We start from the raw sequence: 14,335 nt of genomic DNA on the forward strand, positions 1-14,335 counted from the left end.
ACCTACTTGGCTTGCCTGCTGAGAGACTTTTATCTAGGCAAACCAGGACAACCTTGCCTATTAGTTCTAGTTTGTTGCTGCCTAATGCTAAAAGCAACAGAGCAATCAAACCCAACTTTTTAACTTTTTAAGAAGTGTTTTTCTCAGAAGTCCAGAAAAATGAGCAGATTTCTTCATCCGTTAATAGAAGGAGAGATAGTGAGTATGTAAATGGCGAAAGGCTTTGATCGAATTGGTCAAGTGAGAGGTTTATGTGCCAAGCCGAGATCCTACTTAGTGGAATCTGAGGGTAAAGAATACAACAGAAGCCACAGACATCATCTTCCTGTATCAGAAGTGATATCACAGCATCGTACCTGAGATACAGACTCTATATCTCAGAGCAACCCTGACAGTGTTCATACCAAAGAACTTCTCAGTATCCATTCCTGAAGAACATGTCTCCGTATCCATTCCCATTCCTGATAATGTCCCAATTGTCCCCAAAGTTGAACATCACTTGAACAGTCCCCTTTGCTAGATCCAGTTCTGAATTTTATGTTACACGATCAGGTCATATTTCTAGACCTAGTGTAAAATACACAGCATACTGGACATGATTGTTTTATATGCGTCTAATTTTGTATGATTGCATGTCAAAGAATTAGTTCTGTATAATTGCATAGCAAAAGATCATTTCTGTAAATTACATGTCATTGTATACTGTCATTTCATATATGATTCATTTCTCAAAGAGGGAAGATGTAGAGCAGCACGTGTGTATGTACCTTTAAGAAGCATTTCCAGATGTAAACGCATGCATGTAAAAAGTGAGCATGTGCAGGCAGCAGTGCCATTTCAAGAGAACAGAGTGTTAACATGTATGAGTGTGGTAGTCGGTCTGTTTATAAGTTTATTTAAGTTTAAGTCGCAAAGCCTTATTCCTGGTGTGTTTGTGTGTAATAAAGCTGCTTGAACTGAAGCTCTGAATGTTCATCTGTTTTATCCTGACCAGAAGAGCGACAGTAACCTTTTGGGTGCACTTTGTGTGGTCCTCATGAAGTCAGTGGTGCTTTGAAAAAGTAGGTTTTACTATCTACCACTCCCACAGTTTGTTTGAAGAGTACATGTAGAGAGGGAAGGTGCTGGAAATAGTTAGCTTTAGGGGCATGAATATAAATTGTAATGGGAGAGGGTAAGGGAAATACTATGTTTAGAAGTTCAGGCCACAGGGGCTAGAGAGAGAGAGACAAAGCTACATGTAAGGAGGTGGTCCTCAGATAGAGGAGAGCATAGTGGTGCACGATTACTAAGCTAGGCACACTTCCTTTTTGGTTTGTAAAATACATGCAGATGAGGACCCATCATGGGGGTGGGGGAGTAATATCTGACCATGTAAAACATGTGTTGTAGATTTATTTTTGGAATACCTGTAATGTAACTGATTATTTTGTTTGTAATTTGTACTCATTTGGAAATGATTGAGTACATTTTATTTATTTATTTATTTTACATTTGTTTGCCGTGAAGGTCCAACTGGACAGAGCTGTCCATTTTCAACCGAGGCCCCAGGGAGAAAAGCTCCAGAACAATTGCTAACATACTTACACATAAGATATTTACACATTCAGTTATAAAAGTATAGCAGACAATTAACATATGATTGCATAAGATATTTACATAAGCATAGTGGTTTAGACTTAATTAACATTTGATTGTTGTTCATACGGTATGTTTATTTGAGATAATCTTGAAGATGTACTGAAGATAAGACAAGAAAAGAAAAACTAAAGGAAAATACAGACAAGTTCATATGAGGTGCATTGACATTTTAAGGAAAAGCTTTTCAACTTAGTCTAGGGGAGAGTTAGTAGGTATAGATGGGGCAGTGGAGAGTAGGCGACAATGAGTTTGTAAGTCTTCTCTTTTGGCTGTTCCTGTTAGGGGTCGCCACAGCAGATAGTCTGTTTCTGCATATTGCTCTGTCACACCAACCACCTGCATGTCCTCTCTCACCACATCCATAAACCTTATCTTAGGCCTTCCTCTTTTCCTCTTACCTGGCAGCTCCATCCTTAGCATCCTTTTCCCAATATACCCATTATCCCTCCTCAGCACATGTCCAAACCAATGCAATCTCACCTCCCTGACTTTGTCTCCAAACCGTCCAACCTGAGCTGACCTTCTAATATACTGATTCCTAATCCTGTCCATCCTTGTCACACCCAGTGCAAATCTTAACATCTTTAACTCTGCCACTTTTTTATTTTATTTTTTTATTTTTTGTTTGGCTAGTCTATCTGGATATATGTCCATTTTCAGTAGGCCTGGGGGAGAAAAAAAAAATCAAAATGAGTATTGGTTTCAAGGAGTGTTACAAAAGAAGTATAACAAGTATAAAACTAACAGTAAACAACTAGTAAATGAAAATTTTTTTTTTTTTTTAATCGTTCGATTGCATACAATCTGAGCAAAAAAAAATAAACTACAACTACAACCTATGTAAGGCAATTCACAAACAACACAACAAAAAAAAAAATACATTATACATAAATTTTATAAAAGGAATTGTAAAGAGAGGGTAAGAAAAAAGAAAGTAGTAGAGAAAAGAAAAAAAAGAGAAGGGAAAGTAAAGAAAAAGGAGAACAGGGGTCTAAAAAGTGGGGAGAGGTCTGGGATCAGATATCAGCTCTGACTCTTACCTGTTTGTCAGTGCCACCGTCTCCAATAGCTGGTCTCACTACCCTCTTGTAGACCTTCTCTTTCACTCTTACTGGTACCAGTCTGTCACAAATCACTCCTGACACTCTTCTCCACCCATTCCACCCTGCCTGTACTTTCTTCTTCACCTCTCTTCTACACTCACCATTACTCTGAACTGTTGATCCCAAGTACTTAAACTCATCCACCTTTAACAACTCTACTCCCTGCATCCTCACCATACCTCTATCCTCCCTCTCATTCACACACACATATTCTGTCTTAGTTCTGCTGACCTTCATTCCTCTCCTCTCTAGAGCATATCTCCACCTTTCCAGGGTCTCCTCAACCTGGTCCCTACTCTCACTACAGATCACAATGTCATCTGCAAACATCATAGTCCATGGGGCCTCCTGTCTGATCTCATCTGTCAACCTGTCTATCACCATTGCAAATAAGAAAGGGCTCAGAGCTGATCCTTGATGTAATCCTATGTCCACCTTAAATGGTTCTGTCACTCCCACTGCAGACTTTACCACTGTCACACTACCCTCGTACATATCCTGTACCACTCTTACTTACTTCTCTGCTACTCCTGACTTCCTCGTACAATACCACAACTCCTCCCTAGGCACCCTATCATATGCTTTCTCCAAGTCCACAAAGACACAATGCAACTCCTTCTGACCTTCTCTATATCTTTCTCCATCAACACTTTCAGAGCAAACATTGCATCTGTAGTGCTCTTTCCCGGCATGAAACCATACTGCTGATCGCTAATCAAGTTGGTAAGTAACATGTGATGTATAGTGCATCTGTAGGGGTTTTAAAGAGGTTGAATAGTGGGTAGGGGAAAGGAGTTAGAATATGTCAGCCAGGTGCTAGGCAGTTGCATGTCCAGGAGTTGTTTAGGTGGGAAATAAGCTGCTTTTTGAAGATGGTTTTATTAGGTTGCACCGTGATTTGTAGTGGTAGGGAGTTCCAAGTCTTGGCAATGTTGCTAGAATGCAGGGAGTCACCAGAGCTGTAATGGCTTTTGGAGATTGTGATTAGTGCCTTCTTAGAGGATCAAAGTTCTCAGTTATTGGAGTAGAGGATGATCAGGTCTTGTAAGGCTGGAGTTTTGTCAGGTTGATACAGTATTTGGTGAGCAAGAGGAGGTTGATTTAGAGCTGAGGTGTTAGGGAGTTCAAGCCAGGAAAGCTGTTTAAGGGCCTGACAGTGGTGGGTGTGGTAGGAGGAGGAGTTTGTGGCAAATTTTGCTGTTTTCTTGTAGCATACAGATAGCTTGTTTAAATGGCTCTTAATTAGATTAATTAGGTTAAGAAGCCACGGTGATACAGCGGTAGCGTTGTTGCCTCACAGCAAGAGGTTCTCCTGTTTGTGTCTCGGCTGGAGTGCCTTCTGTGTGGAGTCTGCATGTCCTCCCCGCGGTCGAGTGGCCTCTGAAAGACATGCGTGAATGGGCGTGCCTTCGCTGAAGGTTGGGCGTCAGGCTGGCAACTCGGCACCATAAAAATCTACTGCCAATCATTAGCGGACTGGATACAAACAACAATTAGATTAATTAGGACAGGAGAAGCATACAGTAAGGGAGAGAGAAGATGGGTACGAGCTAAGGTAACTTTACTGTTGCTGGTTAGGAAGTTTTTACATCTGTAAAGAGTACCTAATTTTCTGTTGATTTTGGTTATTGTATCAGTTATGTGTTTGTCAAATTTTATATTATTGTCAATAATCAACCCTAGTAATTTGGTTTGTGTGATGGGGGAGATAGGGGTATTATCTAATGCAGAAATAGAGAATGGAGGAGTACGTGCTGCTGCTTTGGAAAGATGAAAGAGCATAAGTTGGGTCTTTTTAGGATTTAGTATTAGCTGGGAGTTTGTTAGCCAGGTTTCGATGGATGTAAAGGCTTCTTGGGTCTTGATTTGAAGTTGTTGGAGGGTGGGGGCAGAGCAGATTAAGGTGGAGTCATCAGCGTATTGAACCAGGTTTGCTAGAGGGGTGCTTTATGAAGATTATTTGTAAATATTGTGAAAATTAGGGGTCCTAGGATTGATCCGTGGGGTACTCCTAGTTTTACAAAAAGTAGGGGGAAAGGGATTTTTTCCACTGAACAGCTTGTTGGCGTTGGGAGAGATGGTCCTGAAACCATAATAGAATGGGGGTAGTTAGTTTTAATTCTGAGAGTGATGCTATTAGTTTTGTATGGGAGACTGTATCAAATGCCTTTGATAAGTCAAGGAAAACTGCAAACACTAGTTGGCCGTTGTTGCGTTGCATATTTACTAGGTTACTAAAATGGATGTGTGCAGTGGTAGTGCTATGGTTGGGGCGGAATCAGTGTTGAGTTTCGGCAAGAAGATTGTTGCTGAGAAGATAGGTTAGTACCTGGGTGTGGATACATTTTTCCATTATTTTAGCCAGTGGGGAAAGTATAGTTATAGGGTGGTAGTTTGTTAGGTCAGTGGAGTTGCCCCCTTTGTGAATTGGTATAATGTAGGAGATTTTGCAGAGAAGTGGCACCTTTTGTTCTGAGATTGATCTGTTAATGATTATAGAGACAGGGTAGGAAATGGCTTTGGCGGCTATTTATAGGAATTTGGCAGGTAGTTTATCTACTGCTAAGGTGGTGGACTTAAGTTTGGTTAGGTGTCTATAGATTGTGTTAGTTGGTACAGGTTCAAGGGTGAAGGGGTTAGTGTTATTTGATGGGTTATATAGTATAGTGGGGCTTGAGGACTGTGGGTCTGTTGACGGCTTTAATGTAGAGTTGGTGAAGAACTCATTGAATTGGGTGGCTGTGTTTGTAGAGGTGGTATCTATGTTTGGATGAGGAGTTGATGATTTACCTGGTTGGAGAATACTGTTGCAGCCCAGAACATTTGTGGTTGGTATTATGCTTAGTTTGAATTTCACTATAGTATTTTTGTTTATCTAGTCTGATTTGCTTTTTTACAGTGTTTCTCATTTGTAAGAATGTTTGCCTATTCGGAGTAGTTTTGTTTTTGTGCCAGGTGTCCCATGCTTTGTCCCTTTGTTTCATAAGTTGCCTAGTGCTCTTGGTAAGCCATGGGGCATAGATGGTTTTAGTGCGGATCTGTCTTGGTGGAGCAAGTTGGTTGAGAAGGCCTGAGAAGATAGTGTTGAAATACTCAACTGCTTCATCTAAAGGAAGTGTTAAAAAAGGGAGCCAGTTAGTGTTTAAGGTCTGTATTAAGGTCATTAGCCATGAAGTTTTAGTGTATATGATGTGTTTAAGAGAGCTAGTTTTAGTGAGTTTAGTTTGGTTTCTGATGAAGGTTGGGAGGTGCTCACTTAGAATGTCTGGTAGTGTACCAAAATTATGGATGGAAGATGGGCGATTGGTGAGAATCCAGTCTAGTATCAATTCTTTCTTTGAGGTTTTGTCTACCCTAGTAGGGGTTTGTATAAGCTGTGAGAATCCATAAAGATTAATATGATTTGAAGGGTGGCGTAATTTAAGTGATGTCCAATCAATATTGAAGTCGCCTAGTATAATGGTTTCATAGGGGAGGGTTTCTGATGTCCATTGGAGAAGAGATTCTAGGGTTTTGATGTCCTCTCCTGGAGGGATATATGATTCTAAGATATTTAGCTGTTTTTGTGTATTTAGTCTTACCTTAGCAAGTAGGATCTCTGCATTGTTAAATGCAGGGCTGTCATAGATTCATACTAGGCTAACTGCCCTCGTGGGCCATTTTAAGCCTAGCCAATTACCCCATGTGAGAATCAAATCCTGCACCTTGCGTCTGCAAGGTAAACATCTTAACCATTATGCCAACCTGTTAAATAGTTCAACATTGATGTTGTTCTGATATAGTAGAGCAGCTCCACCTCCTCTTTTAGCTGTACGGTCTTTTTGCAGTATGCTATAACCAGGGGGAAGTACTTAATTTTTAATGTGTGGTTTAAGCCATGCTTCTGTCAGGAAGATAATGTTAGGTAAGTAGAATGCTGTGGTTACATGGAGCTCAGTGGTTTTGTTAAGGATGCTTCTTATGTTATGATTTATTATTAGAATATTGGATTTTCTCTTAAGTAGGCTAGTATTGGTTCTAGGCTGATTCTGGTGATTTGTAGGACTTCTTATTGGACCTGGGTTGCAGGGTTACAGCAATGCTGTAATTAAATCAAAAGGTGCTTCAACAAAGTATTAGTTTGAGTGCACACACTTATGCAACCAGCTTATTGTGCGTTTATTTTTTTTTTTTTCCCTTAACAGATTTGTTTGTGTTTCAATTGAATTGTACAGGTTAGGCCACATTAAAAGTGGGAAAAGTTTTGAAATTATTTATTGTGGTCTCATTTTTTTATATCACAAAAAACTGGCATTTTAACAGGGGTGTGTACAATTTTTATATGTGCTGTATATGTGTATGTATATATATATATATATATATATATATATATATATATATATATATATATATATATATATATATATATATATATACGTAGATAGATTATACATACATGTGTACTTACATATGATTGTCTCATTAAATTTCAAAGGGTGGAAAGAGCGAATCAAAAAAGCGATCATTTGAGTTGAATCTAAAATGATCGAAAACTGCATAAACTAAAAGCACTACAGCAGAGTAGAGGCAAATCTCCTTACCCTGCTGCACTGCGATTTCATACAGAAAGCTGTAGGCAAAACTATCATTGGAAGGAACATTCACTTTTTTTAATCACTAAAAAGCATTCCCTCATATGAATATTCACTTTTCTGGATTACAGCCATCTGTTTGTAATGCTTAATTCAATATGAAAAATCCAAAACCATGAGTATACTGTAGATAATTTGTTTTCTGTTTTGAGTTAGAGTCTTCTCAAGTATACTGTTAAAGGTGGTAGAAGTACTGTAAGCACACTGGGATGATTATTGTAGGTAACAGAGAGTAGTAAAGTGGAAGTTTAACCTATGACATGTTTCCTGAGTGGAAATGCTTAAATGTGTCTCTCTGTTTTGCGGAGAAAGTAGGAATAAAGCCAACATATCTTGATCTGGTTCATGCGATTGTATGCTTTGTGAGAAATTTAAGTGGGTATGCTACAGGCATGAAGCAGAAACAAATGACATAAAGAAAAAGCTTTGATTTTAGATGTTTTGACATATAGACAGGCTTTGTTAGTAATTTGTGGCATTCCAAAGTTTGGGGCTCGTTATAGAGAGGGCACTGGCTGCATAACTTAAGTGGTTCAGAGGTTTTGCTCAGGACGAAGCCAGCAAGTTCTCAAGCAGATAATATTGATTAGGTTTGTCCTTCTGGGGTTTTACTAGCTGTTTCAGTTTCCTCCTAGATCTCAAAAATGTGCTGCAGGTGAATTGACAATCTTCCAAAGTATGTGTCTGTGTGTCCCAATATTGAATGACATATCCAGAATTAGATTTTCTGCCTTGTGTCCACTTCTGGGGTAGGTGCTACCACTGATCTTGAATGGTATAAAGTGGTTAGGCAGGGAATGCATGAATGCTAAGCTAGAGGAGTGGTTAAAAGGTAGCAGTTTGGGTATGACTGCACTAGTGTTTATTGGGATTGAAAGGTAATCAGCAGCTTGTTGACTTTGCTTAGGAAGATGCAGTAATGCTCTGTTCTTGAGGATGAGCTCATTGAATTACAAATGTATAAACATGTATGTCTGTGCATCCTCCCTGCTCTATTTCAAATTGAAATGTACAGAAAACCAGATCCATGGAGTCTTGGCAGCCATCCAAAAAGTGGACATGGTACAGGGAGCTTTCCTTTTTGATGTTATCTTTCCATGCTCCCTCACGTCAGACTTTGCTTAAGACTGATTTTCTGCAGTGACTGCAGAGTAAACCAACTCTATGACCTAGCAGAAATTTCTTTGTAAGGGCAGTATTCCTTTTATACATCCAAGCTGAAATTTATGATGATGTCTTGGTCTCCATCTTAGCCACACTGATCACCTGATTTGACAAGTCGGCTTCTACTGTATTTCCTATGTAGATCACAGTACATTGTCAAAAGTTTAACTTTTTAACTAATGCAAGACCTTATTCTGGTTAATATTTCAGGTGCAATCCCTAACAGAAGAATTGGAAGCTGTAAAGTCAGAGAGAGATCGTATTTCCATGTCCCTGAAGGAGCTCATACAAGGAGCAGAAAGCTATAAGGTATAGTATACATTTATCTTTACTTTTCAAAACAAAATGATACATTGCGGAAATCTGTTTCTATAGAAGTAAAGAGAGAGGCTGAGTCTTTTGTTTTTGTGCAATACAATATATGAAAGGCGCAATATTTCCAGGTGTAGTGTCTATTTATTTATGTGTTTGTTGTCTGATACTGATGATTCATGACTTGTTTCATAATGAAATTATTATTGAAATCTATCTTCTTTAGAGGATACAGACCTAGATCTGATGTTGTCTTTTCCGTCCTTCTCAACTAATGGGTATAACTGATCCAAGTGTAGCACATAAACAAGACTTCTTTAGCTCAAAGGCTCAGGCTCCTTCCTTCCCACAATGCATCACAGCCCTGCTAGCCCACAAATCTCATTTGCTGGTTTTCAAGCAAGATGTGGTCTCCGTGGCTTTGCTCTCATCAAGAGTTTGGAAATTTTCAAGTAAGTGCTTTATCTTCTTTTTAGGCTTCAGTCAGTTGAGTTTCTGTCTCAGATTGTACCATTTTTACTGATACTTACTTGTTTCTGTTGTCTTAGCTACTTTAGCTTGTGATAGTTGGCCAAATTATTTTTCATGTGGCAGTTCTTGCCATATCACTATCTCACCCCTTTCCATATCGAAAAAAAAAAAAGTAAAATCAGAAACAATTTTTTTTTTGTTTTTCCCTTTATCTGGGTAGTTTGTAAAGTGAGTTTTCTGTGGTAGTTATTGGCAGTTAGCTGTGTGTTATGCTTTCTCTTAGCTGTTTTTGGATTGGCTTTTTTGTTGCTCTGTGTTGAATGATGTCTGACAAGGCCACTGGCTTGAAGAAATGCTCAGCATATGGGCACAAAGTTTCGCCCCAAGATACATATACAAAATGCATTTACTGTTTAGGAGTGGCACATTTTCAGGGGTAGTGTGATCTGTGAGCTTCTTTTGGTCCTTGGGCACTTTTGGACCAGTGGTCAAAACTAATTCTGAAAGGCCTTCAGTCTGCAAAGGCAAGTGAAATGGACACTGGTGCTTCTACATCTCAGTTGAAGAAACTTTCAGAGATGTCTTCTGATAACTCAAACAAAGACACAAATAAGGATGTGAGGGAAACAGAAGGGGGTAAGGAATCATGATAGATCTCTGGACATGATGCTGATTTCTGGTCTGACTGTAAAAATCCTGCACTCCTTGGATCCAATCATTGTTTCCTAAGCTCTGGCATCAGATCTCCCTAGGATTGAATCTCAGATTTTGACTGGCATAACAAAGACTAATATTCTGCCAAGCCTTCTCCTCCAACCCTTCCTTTGGAAAGACAAAGGGCATCAGAGTTCAAGACTGTCCTCGGCAGTGTTGCATCATCCTTAAAATCAGTGCAGTACTCAAGGACTTTTACCAAAGTCAACATGGTTAGGTTGATGAATTTTTGGAAGACACAGATTCAGCCAGGGGTCTGCCCACTCCCTCCACCCCAGGGCTTGCTGATCCAGTGCCTACTACTCCTGTTCTGATTGCTCCTTCCCTAATCTGATCTTCGGAACTGGTGGTTTTTGAAGCCAGGTGCTTCCCCAGTGTTGCCCTTGTCAGAGACGGTAGTCTGGACATCTTCGACACAGACCTTGCATCGAACCTCAGAGTCCTGAAGTCAAAGGGTTAGTGCCAGGCTTTGAGAGTTGACTGTTTGTGCTTTTGCCTTTGAAAGCTCTGGTCTGGTGTCGGCTCCTGCTTCAAGCTGTTCTTCTCCAGGGAGGAACTTCTTCTGGGATCTATCAGTTAGAGGAGGCTATCCTCAGAACTGACTTCAGTCTTGACATTAAAGGAGCTCAAAAGTATTGAGTGGCTTCCTCATTCACATTTGGATCCATCCCAAACCCTAGCTGCTTCTGGTATTTCAGTTCTGACTCAATCCATATCCTTGGGGCAGCCAGACCTGATTGGCTTTGGGAATGTCCAACCCATGGGCTCCCACTGATGCTTCTAGCTCCTTCTTTGATATGTCTATTGCAGAGGACTCCAGGAAACAGTGCAAGAGGCGACATTTATACTTCCTTCAGGAATCTATCACAGAAGACAGTGGCCTCAGTGAGGGGAGTCCCCAAGGCCTCCCTTGCAAGATATCTCCTTTGGAGACTGTCTTGAATTGTTAAGATATAAGGGAGATGGGTCTACTGGCACTCATTCCCAGAAGGAGTCCGTGTTTCTTGAGGCCTCTGGGTCTGGCCTGTCCACATGTTGGGTGGTCCCCTGCAGATGACCTCATTAACCTTTTTTTTTTTTTTTTTCAAAAACCGTTATTGAATTATCACTTGTGACACAAGCAAATTTACATTCATATAAAAGTAATCAAACTAAATTAACATAACAAATATACTTCACATATATTGCTATATATAATATAACCTAAGCAATATTGAATAAATTATTCAATTCCTGTCTTTTTTTTAAAGAAGAAAAATCTTTATTAAACCATCACTTACTACATAGGCAATTATACATTTATATAAATGAAAACAAACCACTTCAACACAATCCTGGTTACAAGCATTTTATATCACAAACCATACTGACACACTCCCATTGCAAACATTATACATCACTTATAATCTCCCCAATTTTTATCACTCAAACCTTGCATAGTTCATTTAAGTCCTGCCACCTTTTAGATCTCATTCCTCTCTTGTATGTATTGTTTCCACAATTCCCATTTTTTCCTGTGTAGTTTGCTCCTACCCTGTTCTAAAGATCTCAATTCCAGTTGTTTTATCTCTGTTACTATATTCACTTCTTCCAGTATAGTTGGTTTAGATTTTGATTTCCATTTTCTAGTAATTGCTTTTTTGGCAGCCCCCATTCTTAGACACAGCAAGGTCTTACCATGTCTAGGCAATTCCGATTCTGTATCATAGCTCAGAAAAATCATCTCCCTTGTCTGACCAATTTGCCCGCACAGCACCTCCGACGGTGCATCCTGCAGGGAATCCTTAGTCTGCCAACTCACAGCACTTCCAGAAAATATGATGTTAAGTTGTCTCTCTCGCCTTCATTCTTGCTGGTTGGATTCGGAGCCGACCCTCAGCTCCAACTCGGCCATTTTCTAAAGCTCGAGAGCTACTTACTGGCTCGAGGCCTCCTTATATCCCATAATGCCTGGCGCTAGACCCCCAGATTTCGTTTGCCGCTTCAGCTACGAGGTTGCGCTTCACTGGCTCAGGTCGTATTAATGTTTTGTATTTTTAGTAGTTTAACTGTTGTATATATTTTTTTGAATATTTTTTCGAATCTTTTTGTTAATCAGAATAGTACTGTAGACTAGTCTTAGGTTTCCCATGTTTTTCTGACCCTTAGGAAACTCGTTTTTACTTATAGAGTCCCCCCCCCCCATCACCCTAAGTAGGCCATTTAAGTTAGTGGCTATCTCCTTCCCTTTTACATTGTTTTCAGCAGGAAGTAGTGTTTAGCCTTTGTAGTCTAAAATCATAGTCTCTTAGTTTTAGTTTGTATAGTTACCAAAAATTTTTTGTGTGAAGGTGTGGGACTAGTGTGTGTGTGTGTGTGTGTGTGTGTGTGTGTGTTTTTTGTGCACTAGTCAAAATTTTCATCCATCGGTATTCCTTTTATCTTATAACATGTCAAAGAATACCAAGGTATCAGGGTTCAAGAAGTGTGACTCGTGCTGTCAGAAAATCTCTCTGACAGACAGTCACACTTCTTGTGTTTATTGTTTGGGTTCCCTACACCTGCAGGACTCTTGCTCGGTATGTCATGCCTTTAGTCCGAGAGTCCTGCAGGAGAGTAGGAACAAGTTAATTCTCAGGGGTTTATTAAAACCAGAGGGGTCTCCAGCAAAGTCTCAGCCAGCTAAAACCCCTAAGCCCACCAAGCCGTTGGCTCCCAGTATGGAGCCGTCGCCAGGTGGAGCATCTGCTTCAATTTCGGTTCCAGCCAGGACCGAAGTATCAAAATCTCTCTCTGCTTCGACCTTGGTGTCGGAGCCGTCAGGGAGCCATAAGCGATCCAGAGCGCCATCCCTGGAGTCGATTCGCTCGGCTCCGGGATCACCTTTGCTACAGTCCGAACGGAGCCATAGGTCCCACTCTTCTCAGTCCTCGAGGCTGTCCAATCGTGACTTGGAGAGAGTGGTTAGTAGACTCCTCAAATCGCAGGCCCTGGCTAAAATGTTAACTAGCCCTCCTCATCAGGCTGTGGCTGCTCCCCTTTCTAAAGTAGTTCCTCCTCCGACTCCTCCTGTCAGTTCGGAGCCGGAGCTTGTTTGGGCTCGGATCCTGGAAATGTCGGTGCTGATGCTTCCCCTTTTGGCTCCTTCGTCAGCTCCGATTTCTTCAATGGTTCCGTCCTTGGAGGGATCTGGGCGCCGAGACTCCCTCGTCGGCTCCGAGGGGGCGAGTGGCACCGACCCTTGTCCAACCCCGTTCTCCCTCTCGGAGCTTCGGCGCAGGTAAGCTCGGCTCCTACATCGGCCTCGGAGCCATCCCTTTCGCTGCCAGAGAGGATTCCCGTCTCCTCGGAGCAGGGGCCCTCTTCTGTGCCGGACAGGAGCGCCTTCGAGGTCATGAGGAGCGTGCTGACTTCTGAGTCTGCACCTCGATCAGCCCCTTCAGCTCCTCCCCCGGTGTGCCTGCTTCGGTCTCTGCCCCTCCTCCAGACCCCAGGCGTGGGGACCAAACGCTCCAGGTCACCCCACTGAGTGTATCTTCCTCTTCCAAGGCCTCCCCTGAGTTTTCAGAGGAGCCCCCTCAAAAGAGGAAATGTAAGAGGAAACATGCTGACTCCCCAGAGTCGGTCACGTCAGATACTGACTTGGAGGATTCCGAAGGGTCCCCAAGATTCCCCTCTGAAGATGTCTCTTTCTTAGACATCCTTGAGATCCTTAAGCAGAGGAGGAACTGGTCTGCCCTTAACCCTTCTGAGGACGAGCCAGTATACTTGGATGCGTTTGGTTCTCGCCCCTCCACCTCCTGGGTGTCTCCGCCTTTCGATCCATTAATAGAAGTGGTGACTCGGAAGGCGTGGTCAGCTCTGGACACACTGGAACCAATGCCTCGCAGGCCCACTAAGTTTATCACGGCCCCCCCAAGATGAACAGTTTCTGACAAAGGGTGTCCCTGTTGATGCCATGGGGGTAGCAGCTGCAATGAAAAAGGAGTTGGCTGACACTTCTGTACCTGTCCATCCCCCTAACAAAGAGTCTGGGATGATGGATAGATACGGGAAGCGGATGTTTTCCTCAGCGACCTTCTCCATGCGGTCGCTGAATTATTTGTGCCACTTCACCCGTCTTCAGAGGGATCTCCTCAAGGAGCTAGGAGATACCCTGCAAGATCCATCAGCTGCGGGGCCTCAAGACAAGATAAACTCCCAGCTGGCGATGCTTAATTCTATCGTTAACTCCTCCATGCGGCTCATTTCGTATGCGGCTGATGGGGTGAGTAGAGCCGCAGGCACAAGTGTGGCTTTGAGAAGGCGTGCCTGGATGCA

General features: G+C 41.7%; 1 protein-coding gene across 1 annotated transcript in view; it reads left to right on the forward strand.

Annotated features, from left to right (window-relative positions):
• Nucleotides 1–14,335, forward strand: part of GCC2 (GRIP and coiled-coil domain containing 2) — a 1,443,709-nt gene that overhangs the window by 294,812 nt on the left and 1,134,562 nt on the right. Inside the window, exon 9 of the mRNA XM_044070984.1 lies at nucleotides 8,750–8,848. Within this exon, the coding sequence (XP_043926919.1) occupies nucleotides 8,750–8,848 (99 nt within the window). The remainder of the gene's footprint in view (nucleotides 1–8,749; nucleotides 8,849–14,335) is intronic.

This window comes from Protopterus annectens, chromosome 5.part0 (assembly GCF_019279795.1).
Source record: "Protopterus annectens isolate FY-2018-M chromosome 5.part0, PAN1.0, whole genome shotgun sequence".
In the NCBI taxonomy this organism is placed as follows: Eukaryota; Metazoa; Chordata; order Ceratodontiformes; family Protopteridae; genus Protopterus; species Protopterus annectens.